The sequence below is a fragment of the Zeugodacus cucurbitae genome, chromosome 3, assembly GCF_028554725.1.
Source record: "Zeugodacus cucurbitae isolate PBARC_wt_2022May chromosome 3, idZeuCucr1.2, whole genome shotgun sequence".
In the NCBI taxonomy this organism is placed as follows: domain Eukaryota; kingdom Metazoa; phylum Arthropoda; class Insecta; order Diptera; family Tephritidae; genus Zeugodacus; species Zeugodacus cucurbitae.
Genome location: NC_071668.1, coordinates 67,142,945 through 67,164,869, shown reverse-complemented (window position 1 = coordinate 67,164,869; position 21,925 = coordinate 67,142,945). Strand labels below are relative to the sequence as shown.

At 35.0% G+C, this 21,925-nt stretch overlaps 3 protein-coding genes across 5 annotated transcripts in view; 1 reads left to right on the top strand and 2 right to left on the bottom strand.

Moving 5' to 3' along the window:
- Positions 1-21,925, bottom strand: part of LOC105220226 (uncharacterized) — a 275,549-nt gene that overhangs the window by 186,787 nt on the left and 66,837 nt on the right. The window contains exon 1 of one of the 3 annotated variants that reach the window (XM_054228125.1): positions 13,092-13,790. The exons of the other annotated variants lie outside the window; for them this stretch is intronic. Within the exon in view, the coding sequence (XP_054084100.1) occupies positions 13,092-13,135 (44 nt within the window). The 5' untranslated portion in view covers positions 13,136-13,790. Of the gene's footprint in view, positions 1-13,091; positions 13,791-21,925 lie in introns of those variants that run through there. 3 annotated transcript variants of the gene reach the window in all.
- Positions 18,136-19,059, top strand: LOC128920542 (uncharacterized). Its single transcript, XM_054228130.1, has 2 exons — positions 18,136-18,476; positions 18,532-19,059. The coding sequence occupies exons 1-2, from the start codon at positions 18,282-18,284 to the stop codon at positions 19,033-19,035; spliced, it is 699 nt and encodes a 232-aa protein (XP_054084105.1). The 5' UTR covers positions 18,136-18,281; the 3' UTR covers positions 19,036-19,059.
- Positions 19,288-20,958, bottom strand: LOC128920543 (uncharacterized). Its single transcript, XM_054228131.1, has 4 exons — positions 20,724-20,958; positions 20,451-20,653; positions 20,268-20,394; positions 19,288-20,204 (listed from the first exon to the last, which is right to left on the bottom strand). Exons 1-4 carry the CDS (start codon positions 20,745-20,747, stop codon positions 19,869-19,871), a joined length of 690 nt encoding a protein of 229 aa, XP_054084106.1. The 5' UTR covers positions 20,748-20,958; the 3' UTR covers positions 19,288-19,868.

Genomic DNA, 21,925 nt, shown 5'->3' with positions numbered 1-21,925 from the left:
ATTTTGTATGTTTGTAAGCAGGTGTAATTTGTTTGGTTCCAATGTTGCGCTTAAGGTACTTTGCCTCGCGACACGGAAATGCCTGCAGCTACGGCGACAGCGGAAGTTGAAAGCATACGCATACAAGTGCTTAAAGCGAAAATGGCCTACATTTAGTAAAATGGAATACCCAGTAAGCGAAAAGGTTTGGAGAGTTGGCGAAGGCTTGATATTGCTCATTGAGAGACTGCAACAAATTTATTTTAACAGCTATCAATTAGCCTCGACCTAATTTTTGGTGTTTTTTCGTTCATTCTTTAATATATTTTTATTATTAAAGTTGCCACCTGTTTATATAAATTTAATTTAGAAGAACTTAATATCCTTTTCACACAGCCAATTAATAGTAAATTAAAATTTTGATTTAGAAACCAGTTTTTTACCTTCACACCGCCGGCTACTCGATAACCGATCAGCTGTTATACATTTTTTTTAACCCTCTCTTGCCCGAATTAAAATGGGCGGAGCTAACATGTTTTTAGGACAGATATATATTAGTCTTAACTCAAAGTCCTATGTATCCTGGTTGATTAGTTACAGGATGTTGCTTATAGGCACAAATTAGATTATTATAAATAAACTAAATACTTTTCTCGTGCAATTTTTTTTTTTAATAACTCTCTTATCTTTACTTATTTATATAATTCACTTTGTTTTAAAATAAAACAATTTTTTTTTTATGTTTTTGAGCACTTTTTGTATAAACACTTCAGTATAACTTTTTCGCGAAACTGATTTTGGCAATTCCACTCTGCGGAGAAGGCCTACTGAATGAATACGTGCACAGCTCATTACAAAAAATGTAACTGTAAGCTTGCACAACACATAAGTCTACATAATTGAAAAAATCACTGGTCAAAAATATTTTAATAACGAGAGTTAGAAGCCGGTAAGTACAATGCTGCCTATAGGCAACATGGGCATGAAAGGGTTAACTTTTCATAAGAACTGATAAGTTTCATCGGCTGATTGCTATTTTTAATAGCGACATCTACCGTCACGTAGCGTAAACAACCACTCGCCGATTAAGAATGTATATGCATATAATTACAAATACGTTCCCTGTCGCAGAGTTGCTTTTCATATTCAAGTCGATTAGAATTCAATCAAAAATTATTGCAGATTTTTATTTTGTATGTATCGAGCAGAGGACGGTTAATTGATCACTTAGCTCTTGTGTGAAAAGGCTATAAGCAATTCTAAAAAATATATTTAGTTTCGTGTAGTAATACCGACCGGAATAATGAAGATTATCTTTGATTTTGCAGCATTTATTATTTTAGGGTTGCCATATAATAATTAAAATCCAATGTAATTCAACTAATATAAATAAATATTTTTGGAAATCAGACAAATACGAATGAATATTACATTCTGTAATATTTAATATATTAGGGTTGTCATATCATAATTTAATAATGCAGCGGAAATCAGATAAAAACAAGAAAAAACGTTAACTTCGGCTGTACGGAAGCTAATATACCCTTCACAGGTGCATTTCTTTTAGTAACTATGTGTTTAAGCAGAATTTCTTCAACTATTGTAGCGTCAAATGAGAAAATTTTCCATACATATATATATGCACTATATGCTATAGTGAACCGATCTGAACAATTTCTTCGGAGATTATATTATTACCTTAAGCAGTAATCATGTCAAATTTCGTGAAGATACCACGTCAAATGCGAAAATTTTCCATAGAAGTCATTGATTCCGATCGTTCAGTTTGTATGGCAACTATATGCTATAGTGAACCGATCTGAACAATTTTTTCGGATTTGAGATAGTTATAATCAGTCAAATTGTGATTATCGGACCATGGACATACCGAAACAATATATAGATAAGACCATTGATAGTGTTTAATTAGTCGTCCTTAATCCGAGAAAGCAATTCCTTCAAAACTTTCTTTAGAATAAGTAATTTAGTTCATCATTTGGAAAATAAAATCGGATATTAGTTTTAGTATTCGTATTCTTTAAAAGTTGTGAATTTTCTGTTTAAAAACCCTTCGAGAGTCCATCAAAAGTTCGTTTTACCTTCCACCGAAATTGATAAAAACAAACTTTTACTATCATGGTTCACTGGTTATACGAGTATTTATAATATTATTGTGTCCCACACACCTACGCATTTAATATCAGCCCGTGGATGACTAAAAAAGCATTTGCACAATTTGCTAGAAAGGACACAGCAGCCTAACAGCCAGCTATTTCATTACATTGCCTCGCTTTTTGTTTATCATTTCATATTTTCCACATCCCCTCTCTGCACCTCGGCGTCACTCACTTTCATGCAGTCATTGAAGTCATTCGAAAAACACAGCCGCCTCTTCCTGTCGCTCGCGCGCTTCCTCCATTATCTCTACGCTTTCCAAACAATTTCGCATAAAAGGCGACCGGAAATGAATGAACGTAATGAATACACGGAAATTGAAGGCGCGCACTCAGTAGCAGCGCAGTTTATTAAAAGGCCAAAAATTTAATGAAGCGTAAAGCCGTCGGAGACAGCGAACCCAGCCAGTAGCCCCAGTCAAGAGGAGAGCGCGCACTAACAATGCCACGCAGGAGTCAACGATATCAGCTGTGCGACAGGCCTTTAGCTGAATGCAATAATGAAATGGTGGCAGGGACGGCGGACATTTGACAGGTGGGTGTGGCTGCTAAGCTAGGGGAAAATAATTAAATATTGAGGGAGTGAGAGAGAGCGAAACGCGGTTTATTATTAAATAACTTAACAATTTGTGAAAGGAAAACAAGTGAAATCATAATAAAATAATTAAAATTCAACGTTTTCGAATATATTTTTAAGCAAAATAAAACAAGAAAATATATTGAAGTCTGTTATTGAATAATTTAATATTTACTTTGTTTATTTATATCTTCAAAGGCTGGGAATCACAATCGTAAAAAAAGAATAGCCCGCTAGGTGGCGCTTTTTGATACGGTACGAGAAATCTACATATAAGGTCTAAGAGGGATGTAAGAGTAAGTTAAAGACCGATTTTTTTTTTTTTTAGGTTACTATCCCGGATTCTGGAATGATATTGACCATTTTCATAAGAAATTGGGTTGAAATCGACGAAGTGAAAATTTGAAGAATATGAAATTTTAGGGTAAGGGGTCAGGACTAATTTTGAACTGATCTGTATGTAAACCCTGTACTGTTACAGCATAATATATGCTATGAAAGCACAAACAATATTTTTATACTCTCGCACCCTGTTGCACAGAATATAATAGTTTTGTTCACATAACGGTTGTTTGTGTCACCAAGAAATATAAGAGTTAGATATGGGGTTATATATACATAAATGATCACGATGACGAGTGGATTTTTAATCCGGATGTCTGTCCGTCTGTCAGTGCAAGCGATAATTTGAGTAAAAATTAAGATATCTTAATGAAACTTGGAACACATGTTCCTTGGCACCCTGAGGAGGTTGCTTTCGAAAATGAGGAGGTTGCTTTCCACTGCCACGCCCACAAAATGGTGGAAACCGAAAACCTATACAGTGTCATAACTAAGCCATAAACAAAGTTATGAAAATTAAATTTTGAACATAGGATCCCATTAGGGAGGGGCACATTTGGATGTAATTTTTTTTGGAAAAGTGGGTGTGACCCCGCCCCCAAATAGGTTTTTTGTATATAACTCGCAAACCAATAGAGCTATATAAACCAAACTTTCTGAAGTCGTTTATTCTAGCCATTTCCTTATACAGTCCAAAAATGAAAGAAATCGGATAACCACGCCCACCTCCCATACAAAGGTTAGGTTGAAAATTACTAAAAGTGCGTTAACTCACTAACGAAAAACGTCAGAAACACCAAATTTTACATAAGAAATGGCAGAAGGAAGCTGCACTGAGATTTTTTTACAAAATGCAAAAAGGGGGATGGCGTCGCCCACTTATGGGTCAAAAACCAAATCTCAAGAACTACTCGACAGATTTCAATGAAATTCGGTATATAATATTTTCTTGACACCCTGATGACACTGGTGGAATATGGGCGAAATCGGTTCAAAACCACGACTACTTTCCTTATAACTCAATTTTGAATTCCATCTGATTCCTTCACTTTATAATGTGAACATAAGGAACCAAAGAAGAACTTTACACAAATACTGTATTTGAGCTGTGACATCGCTTGTAGAAAAATTGTCAAAATCGAACCATGACTTTTCAAGGCCCCTGATATCAAACATGAAGAACTCAGTGCCTAAGAGTAATTTTTCACCGAAAATATAGGTAAATCTCTAAATAAATTGCGTGAGTATAAAATGTTCGGTTGCACCCGAACTTAGCCTTTCCTTACTTGTTGTTATTCACTTTAAAGAAAGCGCTCATTAAATTTAGAAAAGAACCGAATAAAATAAAAATTGTCATTCCCAAGCAACGTGAACCACTTCCATGACAGTCACATCATCCATTGATACCACATTTAAAGATATTTCTCTTTTAATTTTTCCATTTTCCAAACGGCAAGCTATTCATTAGGCACTTTAGCTTACCCATAAAGCCAGCGATATTCCCAAGAATAACAAAGAGCGCAAATTTTGTGGCGTTAGGGAAGAGCCAAATAATGGGTCGCGTGACACAGCATTAAAAAACAAAGAAACGAATCGTACCGAAAAAATGCCAACAACAGGCGAGGAACAAAAATTGAAAAGAAATCTGAGCACGCTTGAAAAAAATCAAAACCAATACAATGCGGCTTATAAAAATAGGAAGACAAGTGTAGCGTGGCAAATAACGAGTAAGCAAACAGGAGAGATGTATTTTTGCAAAAAATTTTCAGAGAACATTTAGATTGTTCGAAGCACTGTTCCAGGTTATTAATGATGACTTAGAACTTGTCCGGTATTACTTCTAAGGAACTTTTTTCGCACACCTTGCATGATTCCTAAGGGGCCAAATTGGAGTTTTGTACGACTGACAAGATAAAGTATGAGAGATTTCAAACTTTTGAGATTCTAGATTTCTCAAAACGAAGAAGGTAGGACCTTTATAAGGCAAACAGATAGTACATGGGAGGGAGAGGTACAGGTTAGGTATAGATAATAAATTATATTAAGCGATTACTGGAGTGTTCGAAGCAAATCACTGGACTTCTCGGAATAAATTTCACTCTGAAACTCTCTGTTTGACAGATATTCGAGAAGAAAGAGACTTTTTTGAATTTCAGAACTTTCTTCTGACAGAAAAGGAGGAATATAGGTACCAAATGGTCTAGAACTTGGATCCCTGGTGCTTCGAAACGATTCCAAGGATCATTAATGTATTAAAAAAATTATATATTGTGAGGAGGAATTCTTCTCAAGCGAAGTATCTACTGCTTAACAGGGTCATATGTCACTTGCCAACTGGGTAACACACCAACTGTCATTGCAGTTGGTATAAAAACCAAATCAAAGCTGTCTTTGTGTGCGCCTTTCAATGAAACAAAACAAAAATCACTTATGGCATTTCGCGCAATTCCCCTCATTGCGAGCGGATCAACTTGTCTCAGTTGCGCTATCGAGCGCGGAAAGCACACACACACACACAGAGAGGCATACAGACTGTCATATAATACATTCTTATGCGACTAACGGCAGGCGTGATGCGTCTGACTTGCGCTGGTTGGAGGCGGCGTGCCGCTCCTAACTACTAGACAAACAAAGAATATGCCCAACACACACAGTTACAAACGTTTTAATGATAATAATCACAGACTAAATTACGATGAATCAGCGTATATGTAATGATACGAGCCACAATACGAGTATGACATATAAAATACACTCACACACAGACACTGCGATATAATCGTGGATATTGTCGCCATCATAAAAAAAATTGTAATGTTGCATGAAATGAGGCAAACGAGCAGTTGGTGACTTTATTGCTATGGTGTATCATGAAAAAATAAGCAAGTGGTTGTAAAAAATTCAGTTTTTATTGTTGCAAGGACGTTCAACTAAATTGTTGTTGGCGTGATTTCGTCGAGAAATTGCAGCGAAACGCAGAGAGCAGAAATCATAAAGTCCAATTTATATATTGAGAAGTAACGGGGTGGATTGCATGGCTATTGCATAAATATTTCATTATACTCGTTCAATTTAATGTTAAGGATATCTTTAATTGTATATTAAAGTCGTTTGATGTAAGATACTTGAACTTAATAGGCGTCTGCTTGTAATAAGACACCAACTTATTTGCATAATAAAAGGACTCGACAAAGTACTATAACATTTTCGGTGCTTAACATTTTAATTGAAAAAAATAGTGGTGAATGATAATCTCACTGAAGTGCTGTCAAGATTCTTCATACAGTACAAGAACTAACTTTTATAGGATAAAAAATGGATTTCAAGAAATTTTCTTGAGTGAATTATCCAAAATTCGGATTTTGGGCCAAAGAGACAAAATGGCTTCAACAAACCATTTCAAGCAATCCTTAAAACCAAAAAAGATCTGGTCGATATTTCTATCATAAAATCTTCGAGAAAGTTCTAACTTTATACGAAATAATGATTGGATTTCATGAATTTCCCTTTTCTGAGTGAATTGTCGTCACATCGCTTTGTCAACGCTTCAACGAAAAAATTTAAAGAAATTCCTTAAAACCCAAACAATGCTGGTCGATAATTTTGAAAAATTTCTAAAAGTTCCGTTATATTGATTAATAATCATCATCACTTCGGTATTTAGACCATGGAAATCGTGCTTCAATGAGAATATTTAAAGAAATCCATTAAAACCCATAAACTCTTCGAGAAAGTTCCGTTATACCGATGATTAGCATTCATATTCATCCGAAGACCAACAAACTATTATAGAAGAAAACTATCCTCAAAACTATAGATGCTTCACCCCGCTGACATCCAACTTCAAATCTTAAATGTTTTGGCAATTCTAAAGTCAACATAACTACTTGATAACTCATGATATAGGGTTAGTCAGATTAGCATCTACATCTACCAAGATCCTCAAGAACTGATCGGGAACTAAGGATTAAGAACTGCTATAAAACTAAACTGTACAGGCTCATGGATCGACAGCTTTTTTTGATAATTTTTAGAACTCTCGTGCCAATGGACCACCAGGTGATGAGTTGATGAGGTATACGTTATTATACCCTGAACATGGTATATTAAGTTTGTCACGAAGTTTGTAACACCCAGAAGGAAGCATCGGAGACCCTATAAATTATACATATAAATGATCAGTATGTTGAACTTAGTGGATTTAGCCATGTCCGTTTGTCTGTCTGTCTGTATGTATATATACGAACTAGTCTTTCAGTTTTTAAGATATCGTATTGAAATTTTGCAGATATTATTTTCTCTTCAAGAAGCTGCTCATTTGTCGGAACTGCCGATATCGGACCACTGACATACAAACTGAACGATCGGAATCAAAGGCTTGTATGGAAAACTTCCGCATTTTACTACATATCTTCACGAAATTTGGTGTGAGTTATTGTTCATAGAAATAATTTAATCTCCGAAAAAATTGTACAGATCGATTCACAATAGCATATAGCTGCCATACAAACTGAACGATCGGAATCAATTGCTTGTATGGAAAACTTCCGCATTTTGCTACATATCTTCACGAAATTTGGTGTGAGTTATTGTTCAAAGAAATAATTTAATCTCCGACAAAATTGTTCAGATCGGTTCACTATAGCATATAGCTGCCATACAAACCGAACGATCGAAATCAGGGGCTTGTATGGAAAATGTTCGCATTTGACGTGGTATCTTCAAGAAATTTGGCATGGATTACTGCTTAAGGTAATAATATAATCTCCGAAAAAATTGTTCAGATCGGTTACCTGTATAACCTTAATGTTTCTAGCAAACAACCCGGCTAAAAATAATTAGTAAAATGTTTTCTTTTTTTACTTAAATTTTCTTACGTCTTTAGATTTGCTTAAACACATAGTTACTAAAAGAAATGCACCTGTGAAGGGTATATTAGCTTCCGTACAGCCGAAGTTAACATTTTTTCTTGTTTTTGATGACGTTTAATACGTATCTTAGGCATATGTCTAGCACTTATCGTCAGAATGGATACAAAATCATTGCAAATTAAGCTTTTCATGCCGTATATGCTGATGAAAGAAGAAACTAAGTGGAGAGACTAACACAGTTTTCAGAAAACTCAATGAAGTTGCAGATTCCTAATGTTATGAACTAAATTGCTGAAAGAACTGAAGCTCTATTGTAACACGGCAATTGTATATTAAGCGGGCACAATTGCCATTAAAACAGAAAGAGAATAATTGCATATTTTCTTTCTTCTGTTATTTGAATAACGAATCCTATGAAGTAAACGATCTGATAATTTCAAATTACCACAAGCAAGACCATAGGAACCACAAGGAACCACGCGGAACAACTTTAATTAAACCTAGTGTTGATATTTTTCTATCATTCAGAAAAAAAACATTAAAGCATAAAGGAAACACATTTACTGTTAAAAATAACAAAAGCAAATAAAATAACTCAACAGCAAACAACAAACCATTATTAAAAGCAAAGTAACAACTGTTGGCCATTTCGCTTGCCGAGTGTAAACAAAATGAAATGAAATACAACTATAAATTTAAAAACCGAAACAAAAACAAAACTATGAAAGCAAAATATATAAAATAGTGATAAAATGTTGCGAACAACAAGCGATAATAGTAGCGTTGAACTATTTTGACTAGGTGTGAGCTGCGGCAGTGAGTGCGAAACCAACAACACGGCGTCGAGCGCAAAGAAACAAAGCAACTGGGGTCGGTTAGTAGAGGCCAGTGCAGGATGCTGCAAAAAACACACACTCGAAGCCAGTGAAACGTGTAAGCTGATAGCGAGGAAAAAAATAAAATAAAATTCATAGGTAACGTTAAAAGGTGCGCATATCTGTCTGTGTGTAACTATATCGTGTAGGTGACTCAGGTATATGTTGAGTAAAAAAATTGGAAATAAATGGGTAGAAATACCAGCGTAAATGTTTAAAAAACCTGCATGTGTAATGAAACAAAAATGCTACAACAAAAATAAAAACAAAAGTCATAGTAATATTTGAAAAGAGAACTGGGAAAACAGTGCAAAAAGCGCTGCGGTTTTGCGGTTCTGTGCACTGAGCTTGCGCTATGTGTGACCGCTTGTACATCTGCCGTTTTTTACATACAAACCACGGCTGTAATCGTGTGGTTTGTGTGACCAGCAGGAAATTACTGGATGCAAGACGAATAATATTCCTTCAGAATTTATAGAGAGATATACGCTAATTTTAGTAAAAATTACCCATAGGCACTGGGGTCTTCAGGTTTGATATCTGGGGTCTTGAAAATTTATAGTTCGATTTTGACAATTTTTATATGATGACGATGCTACACCTCCGATCCAGTATTTGTACAAAGTTTTATTCCGATATCTGAATTGGATTGTGATATACCATAAACATATAAATGTATTGTAAAGTGAACGACTCAGATGGATTTCAAAATTGTTATATATGGGATTAGGTTCGATTTTAAGCGATTTTACACATTTTTCATCCGTAATATCATTGTGGGAAGAAAATATTATGCACACAATTTAGTTGAAAGTGGGGGAGTAGTTCTTGAGATACGGTTTTCGTACCAAACATCTATTAGACGACGGGACCACACGCACTTTCCCAAAAAACTGTCCCAAACTACTACTACAGTGATCTCCTGTTCGGAACATCATTGGAATAGCTTTATAGCTTTTCGATTAAAGCCATTTCGTGGGCGTGGTAATAGTCCAATTTCACCTATTTGCTGTATATGTGTACCAGGTTTCATCAAAATATCTTAATTTTTACTCGAATTATCGCTAGCACGGATACACAGATATCGGAATCACGGCAGAATCGTCTCGCGAATCGGTACATTCTTCTTTCTATTATACTATTAGGTCTATAATTCCGCCGTTTTCCAATAGATGTCTCTAGAGTCAAGCACTGGTCGATTAAATCGATTTATATCGATCTTGGACATTTGTGTCAACATTAACCCACCAAAATATTTGTAGGGATTTGTTTGCATCCCAAACTTATTCTCAACTGAAAATGTCACTTTTTGTGACGAATTTTCGAAATTTGCGGGAATGTCTCTAGGGTCAAGCACTGGTCGAATAAATCGATTAAATCGTTTTATATCGATCTTAGACATTTACCTCTACGAGATGCTTTGTAGAATATATCCAGCGATTTCTTTATTTCAATATGTTTTATACCAACTATTAAAAACTATTTTTAGAAGCATTTAGAACTTTTTTAAAAATGTGAACTCATTAACTTTTCCTGCTGGGCTATCACGCTCAAACAGTTATGTTCGGTATTGATTGATACTGTGTACTATGCAGGCCGCAAAAAAATCATTGCCATCAATGCTGGTGAATGGCGGTGAATTAAGCGGCAACAATTGTATGTTTAAAAGCATTTTCCGTCACTTTACCAATACCACATCAATACAGTCAATTGCTTTGAAGCCAATGAGGAAGAGTTGTTGTTGTTCAATCATAGACGGGTTTTTGCCACAATGTAGCAGAGGCTTATGAATGAACGTGTAAAAATAGTATGTGGGATGTAATGAGGCGCAAACAAAATACTCGTAAACAAGTAAGGAAAGGCTAAGTTCGGGTGCAACCGAACATTTTATACTCTCGCAATTTATTGCTATATTTTTATTAAGTTAACACACAATTTGGCCCATATATTCGGCATATAGTCCGATTGAAAAACGAAAATCGTCATATATAGTATATGAGGGCTGATGTAATTCCTGAACCGATTTCACTCATTCTCACCACCATGGTACACTATATCCAAGACTATTTGCTCACTTAATTTGGCTAAAATATTTCTCATTTTAACCGATTTATAAGCTATTAAGCCCATCGTATTTTTGAAAATCATATAATTAGGTATATGAGAGCTAGAGGAAGTTATGACCCCATTTTACTTTTTTTTTAAGATTTACCGATATTTTCGGTGAAAAATTACCCTCAGGTACTTAGTTCTTCACGTCAGATATCCGCGGCCTTGAAAAGTTATAGTCAGATTTCGAAAAATTGTTGTTTTTGTTGCTTTTCATAAATTTCAACTGTACATAAACTTTTCTTTAAAATGATTATAAACGGAACTTAAGATACCTGAAATTGTGGAATGTATTGTACTTTATTGTTAATCGATGAAATATTATTTAGAGGAACACAGAGAGACAAAAAAGTAGACGGAGAGGGCTTACCACAATAATAAGCGTCATAATGTGGACTTATGAGTCATAAGCCATTTATGGTGTATGTGTGTGGTATGGTGTCATGTTGAAGCTCATTGTAATTCTCCAAATAAAATAACCCCTAACGTTTCAGGGTTACAAAAATGTCAAGATAACTCTAAGATTATTATCATCCTTTTGATCTAATATATCCATATTTTAAAGATCCTAGTTCCGTGCAACATACTCTCTTACCGCTTCAATATTTCTAATATTTCTGAGTAAGCAATTCGACGAAGTTAGTTGTATATAAGCATAACCTAAATACGTTAAGCTTGGTTTGGATATTTTATAGACCTTCATGGTTGTTAAAAGGGGAGTTTGAAAATACCACCGTTACTTATGTTCCTTAGTGATAGCGCTTTTGGAATAAGTTAGAATATGAAAGAAATGTATTTACAGATCCGTAAATGTGTGAAGATCACGTATATAATAATAGCTCATTTATTTTTTAAGATAAATACCCTTCAGTCGTTCAAATCTTAGTATTTGAGGAACATTGTAAATAGCAGATGCTATCTTAATGAATATAGGGCATAATGTCCTCTATTTGTTTTAATAAATCTTAAGCCTTAAATAAACAAGGAGACCTTTGAAATTCACAATGAGGTTAAGGCTATAGGGCTCTATACCTTAGTTTAAAACCGATTTTGAGGTTAGGCCAGTTGAAGAGTGACATATGATAAATGGATAGACACAAAATTGATCTCAAACTTTTTGGAACTCATGACGACGATTCCTCAGAACACTGCTTCTTGAAATTATGACTATCATAGTGACGAAAGAGCAAGCCCCATCTTAGAACTATAACATAGGCATCTCTATAATGAATTTTTCAAGATCTAAAACTGTATAACAAAATTTACAATACTTATTGATGACCTAAACTACCCGTACTTGAATGGTAATAGTATATTAAACTATATTAATTATTGATAAGCTATATATACCTTTTAATCTCTATATTTGCTTCGACACCTTTCTAAAACAATAATTTACAAGTTTATTAAGGCTCTACCGTAGCTTTAGAGAATTAAAAACGAGTTTTGAGGTTAGGTCAAATGAAGTGAGTTAATTATGGAAAGCGACATAAGATAACATCTATTGAAAATATCAACACAAAATGAACTCTCGAACGTTTTGGAACTCTTGAGATTCCTCAGATCAAATACTTATTCAGAACACTGTTTCATAGATTTTAGAAAAGCTAGATAGTAATGGTAAGCAGTTTTGATAAATGTTTTTGACAAAATGTAACAATACTTATTGATGGCCTAAGCTACCTTTAATTTAATGATAATGGTAGATTAAACACAATTAATTTCTGAAAATTCACTAACATCTTTTTCATAAATTCTTCTTTGTACAAAAGAGTAAAAGAAAAGTGAAGTGAGGCCACTTTCTTTGCCGCCAGTTAAAAGGAAAGAAACTAAAATGCTTTAACTTTCATTAAGCCTTAATGAGTAAGGCGATTATAGTGTTAATTAAAAAAATAATGAGCTACACAAAGTCACGCAAAGCGTAGGAATCACTTTTGTAGAGCATATTTCAAGGTATTACTTGTGAAAGAGCCACTTAAAATGCTCTCACTTACGCGGCTAAGCGCTCTTTATAACAAACACACACACACACACACTCAAACAATACCAAGAATAGCAAAGCACTATTTTATAAGAGACGTATCATAAAGAAAATAGCTGAAAATAAAGACCGCAACAAAAGAAGAAAAGAGAATGAAAAGTATTTTGCCTTGCCGTCACTCACCTTATGCCACCCACATTGAGTATAATCCGATTTTCGCCATCCATGTTGTTGTAAAGCGTAATCTGGCAGCAGCAGCATTCGCTCGCTCGCTGAACTCTCCACCTGCCGCACGCGCAGCTGCAGCTAACTTATGCGCGCAAATGCTGCATTCCACGAAATTACACGCGCTTTTTTATTTTTTACTTTTTATTACGTATACGCCACGTCAGTGGTCAGCGGGTTTTTGGCGTAAATGTAAGTTTCAAAAGCTTTTTTATTTGTATTTTTTCACTCTTTCTTTCGCTTTCTTTGTAATTTGAAGTATGTAATTTAGCGTTAACACTTTCTTTGTGACAAAAATTTTATTTTGCTACTTTTTGTTGCACTTAACCACACTTTAAAGCTTTTCCTTTTGACTTTGGTTTTATGTTGCTTGCGCAATTCCGCTTACTTTTCGACTTTATACTTTGCTAGTGCCAACTTTGACGTCACTAACGGTGTTAGTACGTTTTATACACTCAACTCTTTTATGATTTTATTTCCGGCAACTTTTTGGCGACCTTATTCAATTCTTACTATTATAAATACCTTCTTATAATTTTTATATTTCATTTATATTTTTTAGGCCGATTTTGTATTATAGCCAATTTTTATTATAGTTTTGTTGTTCACTTATTGGGTCACATTTTCGACTTTAAGTTTTTCTAAATTATTTTTTATTTCCCTGCATAAATTAAAATCAATAAATTGGTTAGTTAGGCTTTAGATCACACAATCATTGTTTAGTTACCTTAAAGGGTTACATGGGTTTCGATTTTTATTAGGTCTATGCTTTCGCCGCTTTTTTTTTGTAAAAACGGTTTTTAAGGTAAACGGTTACAAATGTCGATGAGCCTCAGCCGCACTTTTCTTGAAATTAAAAAGGAAAAGCAAAATTTCCCGCAAATGTCAAGAATTCGGGGCTCAAAAAGTGACATTTTCAGTTGAGAATAAGTTTGGGATGCAAACAGATCTCTAAAAAATATTTTGTTGGGTTAATGTTGACACAAATGTCCAAGATCGATATAAAACGATTTAATCGATTTAAGTGCTTGACCCTAGGGACATCTGTTGGAAAACGGCGGAAGCAAAGTTGTAGACCTAATATATCTACAACATCTCAAGAATATGATCCTACATTTTCAAGTCGATCCGAGGTGTGCGCTCGAAGTCAGGTATTATTATTACTCAAAACATTAAACACATTTTTCTCGGAACCGTCTTGTCAAAGTTGGTTGTCAAATGTTCTCGAAAACTACTCAACCGCTCTTGATGAAATTTTGCAATTTACAATTTACTAGTAATTGAACAAAGGATTATTTTTTTTCAATTACAACTATTAAAAAAAAAAATACGACAAAATATCAAGCAAATTTTGCCGAAATTTTTATTTTCTTAGAAAAGATACTGCCAAAATTTCAAGTTTTCCTTTTTTGTCTTGCCTACGTTCAAGCACGAGATTAATGTCTAAATTAAAACACTTATTTTTTTTTTTTTTTTTTTCATTTTAGATGATCTTGTCACGAGTTATACTGACAACGCGGACACACCCTTTTTCCAAGGGGTCACCGTCACAATGGAGGAGTTTTAATTTTTTTTGTTTTTTCAAATGCGAAAATTTTCCATACAAGCTCTTGATTCCGATCGTTCGGTTTGTATGGCAGCTATATGATATATTGGTCCGATCTGAACAATTTTTTCGGTGTTTAAATTATTTCTATCAACAATAACTCACACCAAATTTCATGAAGATATGTAGTAAAATGCGGAAGTTTTCCATACAAGCCCTTGATTCCGATCGTTCAGTTTGTATGGCAGCTATATGATATAGTGGTCCGTTCTGAACAATTTTTTCGGAGATTAAATTATTTCTATGAACAATAACTCACACCAAATTTCATGAAGATATGTAGTAAAATGCGGAAGTTTTCCATACAAGCTCTTGATTCCGATCGTTCGGTTTGTATGGCAGCTATATGATATATTGGTCCGATCTGAACAATTTTTTCGGTGTTTAAATTATTTCTATCAACAATAACTCACACCAAATTTCATGAAGATATGTAGTAAAATGCGGAAGTTTTCCATACAAGCCCTTGATTCCGATCGTTCAGTTTGTATGGCAGCTATATGATAAAGTGGTCCGATCTGAACAATTTTTCGGAGATTAAATTATTTCTATGAACAATAACTCACACAAAATTTCGTGAAGATATGTAGTAAAATACGGAAGTTTTCCATACAAGCCCTTGATTCCGATCGTTCAGTTTGTATGGCAGCTATATGATAAAGTGGTCCGATCTGAACAATTTTTTCGGTGTTTAAATTATTTCTATCAACAATAACTCACACCAAATTTCATGAAGATATGTAGTAAAATGCGGAAGTTTTCCATACAAGCCCTTGATTCCGATCGTTCAGTTTGTATGGCAGTTCCGACAAATGAGCAGCTTCTTGAAGAGAAAATAACATCTGCAAAATTTCAAAACGATATCTTAAAAACTGAAGGACTAGTTCGTATATATACAGACAGACAGACGGATGGACGGACAGACAGACGGACATGGCTAAATCGACTCAGTTCAACATACTGATCATTTATATATATACTTTATGGGGCCTCCGACGATTCCTGGGTGTTACAAAGTTCGTGACAAACTTAATATACCCTGTTCAGGATATAAATATCAACACAAAATACTGAAAACGCGTACACACATTTTTTCCGAGAGATCACCGATAATGACGTCACAATGGAGGAGTTTTATTTTTTTTTTTTTTTTGAAAATTTCAGAAATTATTCTTTAAATATTTATCTAAAAGACAGAAAAAAGTTTGAATTAAGTCTATAATTTTTTACATAGAAAAAAATGTTGCTATGCCTTTTTTTACGACAAAACCCATGTAACCTCTTAATTCATATTTTTTAAATTACATTTCTTTTATAATAAATTACACAGCCACACAAAAAATAATTTTTTGAACTGGGGATATTACTATGTGTATTATATAGATTTGTGATCGCTGAATCCGAGGTTCAAGGTTCATTTAACCCCATCAGAATAGGGTTTTGACATAACCCCAGACTTATGAGTCAAAAACCATATCTCAGAAACTACCCGATCAATTTCAATGAAATTCGGTTCATAACATTTTCCTGGCATCCCAATGATATGTTTTGAAAATGGGCCAAATCGATTCACAACCACGCCTACTTTCCATATACCAGAACTTTGAAGATGATCTGAATCGTTTACTTTACAATATATAAAGTAAGTTCTAGGGAAGATATCAGAACAGAACTTTACAAAAATTCTGAATATATAGTGGGGCATAGCTCTTTTAAAAATCGCCTAAATCGGCCCATAAGTATTCAAGGTCCCATATATGGAACATGAGGACTTCAGTGCTTCTAATCTAATTTTACCGTAAATATAGGTTAGTCTCTCAGATATTTTGATGAAATTCAGAGGGAATAGTTTTCTTCTAATAATATGTCTCCGTGTCAAAAATGGGTGAAATCGGGTTATAACTCCCATAGACCTAATATTAAGGTTTTCAACATTCTATGAACTTTATACCATATACATATATGTCGAATATGTGGGTCTAATCGTGTATTATATCTATTAATAAAATTAAATAAATAAATTGCGAGAGTATAATATGATCGGATACACCCGAACTTAGCCCTACCTTGCTTGTATCAATAGCATTTTTTTGACAGATCACACGTTAGTCATGTTATTTTTGTTCAGTATTGTGTGGCATTTGATCATGGAAAGACTTACGCCTGAACAACGTTTACAAACTGTTGAACTTAATTACGAAAATTCACATTCTGTAAATAATGTGATTCGCGCGCTTCGCTCAACTTATGGTCAACATAAACGGCCTATTGAGCGTACTATTTGCAACAGCATCACCCATCTTGAGACTCAGCAATCATTATTATAATATTCGACCGAATAGTCCAGCACGTAATGGAGAAAATATAGCAGTCGTAGCTGAGAGTGTACACGGAGAAGTTCAAAGAAGGTCCGATATTGTCAAGCTAAATTCTGTTCAGCGATGAGGCACATTTCTGGCTCAATGGGTTCCTAAAGCAAAAATAACGCATTTGAAGAGATTCAAGAGCTACCATTTCGTGCAGAAAAAATTACGGTTTGGTGTGGTTTGTGGGTCGGTGGAATCATCGGTCGATATTTCATCAAACCGGTGAGAATGTAACTGTCAATGGCGATCAATGTCGTGAAATTGAAGCTGGTGATCTCGGTGTCACTTCCCACACAGCGCTTGAATAAATGGATTTATTGAGCGAACACTTCGGTAAGCAGATAGTTTCACGTTTTAGGCCGGTCGATTGGGCACGAAGATCATGTGATATCAAACCGTTAGACTTTTCTCTGTGAGGATATGTAAAATCTTAACCCTATGCGGACAATCCCGTTTCGATTTAGGCCTTTGAACAAAATATCATCGTGTGTCATTCGCCAGTTACCAGTCGAAATGCTGGAACGAGCCATCGAAAATTGGACTCAACAGATGTACCATCTGAGACGCAGCCGCTGTCAATATTTGACAGGGATAATCTTTGAAAAATAAATGCCAAATAATGTTCTTTCCAATGATAATATACATCCCTCATTTAATTTGAATTTTCTATGTTTTTTAAGGGGACCTTGAATGGATCACCCATAATTTATACTTATTTTTATGTTTTTCGTTATCGCCCTCAAATTATTTTCTAATTTTTTCACCTTTTTTTTGATTTTTTTGATAAACTTTTTAATATTATACTTTTATCATTTTTGCTCAATTTTATTTGTAGTTATCAAATCTAATTAATTTTTTTTTTTGTAAATTTGTTTTTAGTTATTCCGGTTATTCTTCTGCTTTTATTTTTTATAATTAATTTAATATTAATTATACACAAAAAGGGAGACCCCACAATTTGCGCCAATTACCGTGGGATAAGCCTCCTCAACATCGCGTATAAGGTTCTGTCGAGCGTATTGTGTGAAAGACTAATAGCCTAGACAGACGAACAAAATTAATTGGCATTAAGAAATGATAATGCGCATTGAAATTTTATAGTGACAGACGACAAATTTTGTGCATTTATACAGCTGATTGAGAAATTTGTTTATTTATTACAAACGTGAAATAAAAATGGATAAAAAAGAGTTATTAATGGCAATTTTGGTATTTTTGGAAAACAAAAAGAAATTTAATGAAAGAATTAAATTGTTATTAAATACATTACAAGATAATGAAGTGCAATTAAAAGCAATAGTGGATTTTAACGAAATCATACATGCTGGACTTGTATTCGCTCAGGAGCACCATCGACATATTTGGAAATTCGTAAGTAAATAGTTATTTCAATTTGGGATTGAAATCAAAAATTGCATATTTTAAGGATCGAGGTGGTATATTTTGGGAGCACGATGTCCCAACCATGGATGACTCAAGGTTCAAAGAAAATTTTCGGCTAGATAGAAGGGCATTCAAAAAAGTGTGCGAAAAGGTAAAGAGTATTGGAAAAATGGATAGCAACATGAGGCGCTGTATCTCACTTGAAAAAAGAGTAGCTATAGCACTCTTTTCTTTGGGTTCGGCAGCGGAATATAGGACTGTTGCTAGTTTGTTTGGCGTTGGGCGCAGCACAGTTGGAGAAATTGTGATCGATTTTTGTCATGAAGTATGTGGTACTCTTTCGGATTGCATTAATGCATACCCCCCACATCCGCAAGAATTAAGAAGAATTGTAGAAGGTTTCAAACTGATGGGGTTCCCACAATGCTTTGGTGCTGTTGATGGCTGCCACATCGAAGTGCAACCCAAAAAAGTGGAAGCCATAGACTATTACAATTATAAAGGCTGGTATTCAGTCATTTTGTTGGCAAGCTGTGATCAGAGGTAAATTTATGACTGTATTGATTCTCATACACATGTGTTTACATTTCTTATAACTTGCAGATCAAAGTTCACGTACATAAACATAGGATCCACTGGGAGAAATAATGACTCGTACATATTTGAGAGGAGTTCACTTAAGAAATTTCATGAACACGCTCGTATTTTTAAGGAAAATAGCGAAATAATTGAAGGCATCAATGTACCTGTGCTTCTTATTGGCGACTCAGCTTTTCGTTTATCACATCGTATGATGAAACCATATCCATATGGGGTTAATCAATCGCCTGTTGAAAAGCACTTTAATTATCGACTGTCCAAATGTCGCCGAGTGATCGAAAATGCCTTTGGTCAACTTAAAGCGCGCTTCCGTAAAGTTGGAAGAGGCTTGCAAGTTGCTCCTAAAAATGTTAATATTATAATTAGAGCATGTTGCATTTTGCATAATTTTCTAAAGATTGAGAACGATGAAGTTTTTCCCGCATGGATACAAGAAGCAGCAGAAGATGAAAGAAGACATCAACCCAATCACACAACAAGATTAGGAGAAAATGACCAAACTGCGACAGCGGTTAGGAATGCCATAGCAATGAGATTTCAAAACGGTACAAATTATGTTACATACCACGGTAGCTATTTTATTTTTCATTTCAAATTTCCTTTTTTTAAATTTATTTTTATTATTAATAAATTCAATTTATTACATTACATTTTAATTCATTTCATTTTATTTTAAATATTTAATATTTCCTTTTTAAATTAACATTTAATTCAGTTACATTTATATTAATAATAATAAAAATAAATAACTACTAATAGTATACAAAATAAATATAATATTTACATTTTTTCCAACAAATTTTTAAAAATACTTATAAATTCTTTTGTAGAACTATTTTGTTCTTCAATACAATTAATGATTCTTTCTTTTAAATCTCTTCCATCTTCCACCACTACCTTAAGCAATTCATGTTGTTGTTTTGCCACTTTCACCAATTCACCCATATAATTTCTCTTTTTAGAAGTGCTCATGGATGTGGACGAGGTATCCAGTGGCGACAACAATGGCGAGCTGGTCGATGGTATTACTGGCGACAACGGCTCCGGGGACATTGTTACTGGTGATGCTGCAGGTACAGATGGCGGTAACGGCAGCAATGTTGATGACGATATGTCCTAAAGAAAAAATTGTTTTAAGTTAATACGATAAAGAAATAAAAAGATGAAATTTAAGCTTACCACAGTTAATGATTCATAAATTTCTGCATTATTGGCTGCAGTCAGCCCTATGATTTGATGCACCGCATCAAAATATTTCCACGTCGATGGGCTGCCCCCCGATGGGCCAGTTTTCTTCTTTTCTTCTCTACAATTTCACAAAGGTTAATAATGTTAAAAATGTTTTATAATAGCATAGTATACCTGTATCTTTGTGATAAGTTTCTAATTTTAATATGGACTTCCTTCGGAGTAAATTTATGTGCCATTTGCACAGATATATCGGCATATATATGCAAATTGCGCTTGGCACGTCTTAAATCATCGGCCCGCTCACGCCACAAGTCAATTAACACACATTCATCAGTGCTAGTCCAAACCACTCGCTGCTTAATTTCTGCCATCTTCTAAAATATTAAAATTTGATTTTGTCAATAAACTTGCACATAATTGAAAAAGAAATTTAAAACTTCTTACCTCTAACGCTTTCCTTTCTATCATTTGTTGACGTTTTCTTCTTCTTCTTTCTATCAATTAACATTCACAATAGCAAAAATCGGGCATTTTTGGGCAGCATTGCCAGCACAAATGTGGTAAATTCAGCTAAATGCACGAAATTTTTGTGCATTACTAATTTGCTTTAAAATGAATTAATGCGCGAGTTAAAGCAAATCATCGCCGCTAATGCAAATTAGCGATGTCGTCTGTCTAGGCTATAAAGCCCACCTTCAACAAACTGATTGGACCTTATCAGTGTGGCTTTAGACCTGGAAAATCAACAACAGACCAGATATTCACCATGCGCCAAATTTTGGAGAAGACCCGTGAAAATCGGATCGGCACACACCATCTCTTTGTCGACTTTAAAGCTGCTTTCGACAGCACGAAAAGGAGCTGCCTTTATGCCGCGATGTCTGAATTTGGTATCCCCGCAAAACTAATATGGCTGTGTAAGCTGAGGTTGAGCAAAACCAAAAGCTCCGTCAGGATCGGGAAGGTCCTCTCCGAGCCGTTCGATACCAGACGAGTGTGATTTCTTTAACCTGATGCTGGAGAAAATAATACGAGCTGCAGAGCTAAACAAAGAAGGTACAATCTTTTATAAGAGTGTACAGATACTGGCGTACGCCGATGATATCGATATCATTGGAAACAACACCCGCGCCGTTAGTTCTGCTTTCTCCAGACTGGATAAGGAAGCAAAGCGTATGGGTCTGGTGGTGAACGAGGACAAGACGAAATATCTCCTGTCATCAAACAAACAGTCAGCGCATTCGCGTCTTGGCTCCCACGTCACTGTTGACAGTCATAACTTTGGAGTTGTAGTTAATTTCGTCTACCTGGGAACCAGCATTAACAGCAATAACAATGTCAGCCTGGAAATCCAACGCAGAATCACTCTTGCCAACAGGTGCTACTATGGACTAAGTAGGCAATTGAAAAGTAAAGTCCTCTCTCGACGAACAAAAACCAAACTCTACAAGTCTCTCATCATTCCCGTCCTACTTTACGGTGCAGAAGCGTGGACGATGTCAACATCCGATGAGACGGCACTAGGAGTTTTCGAGAGAAAGGTTTTGCGGAAGATTTATGGTCCCTTAAGAATTGGCAACGGCGAATACCGCAGACGATGGAACGATGAGCTGTATGTGTTATTCGACGACATAGACATAGTCCAG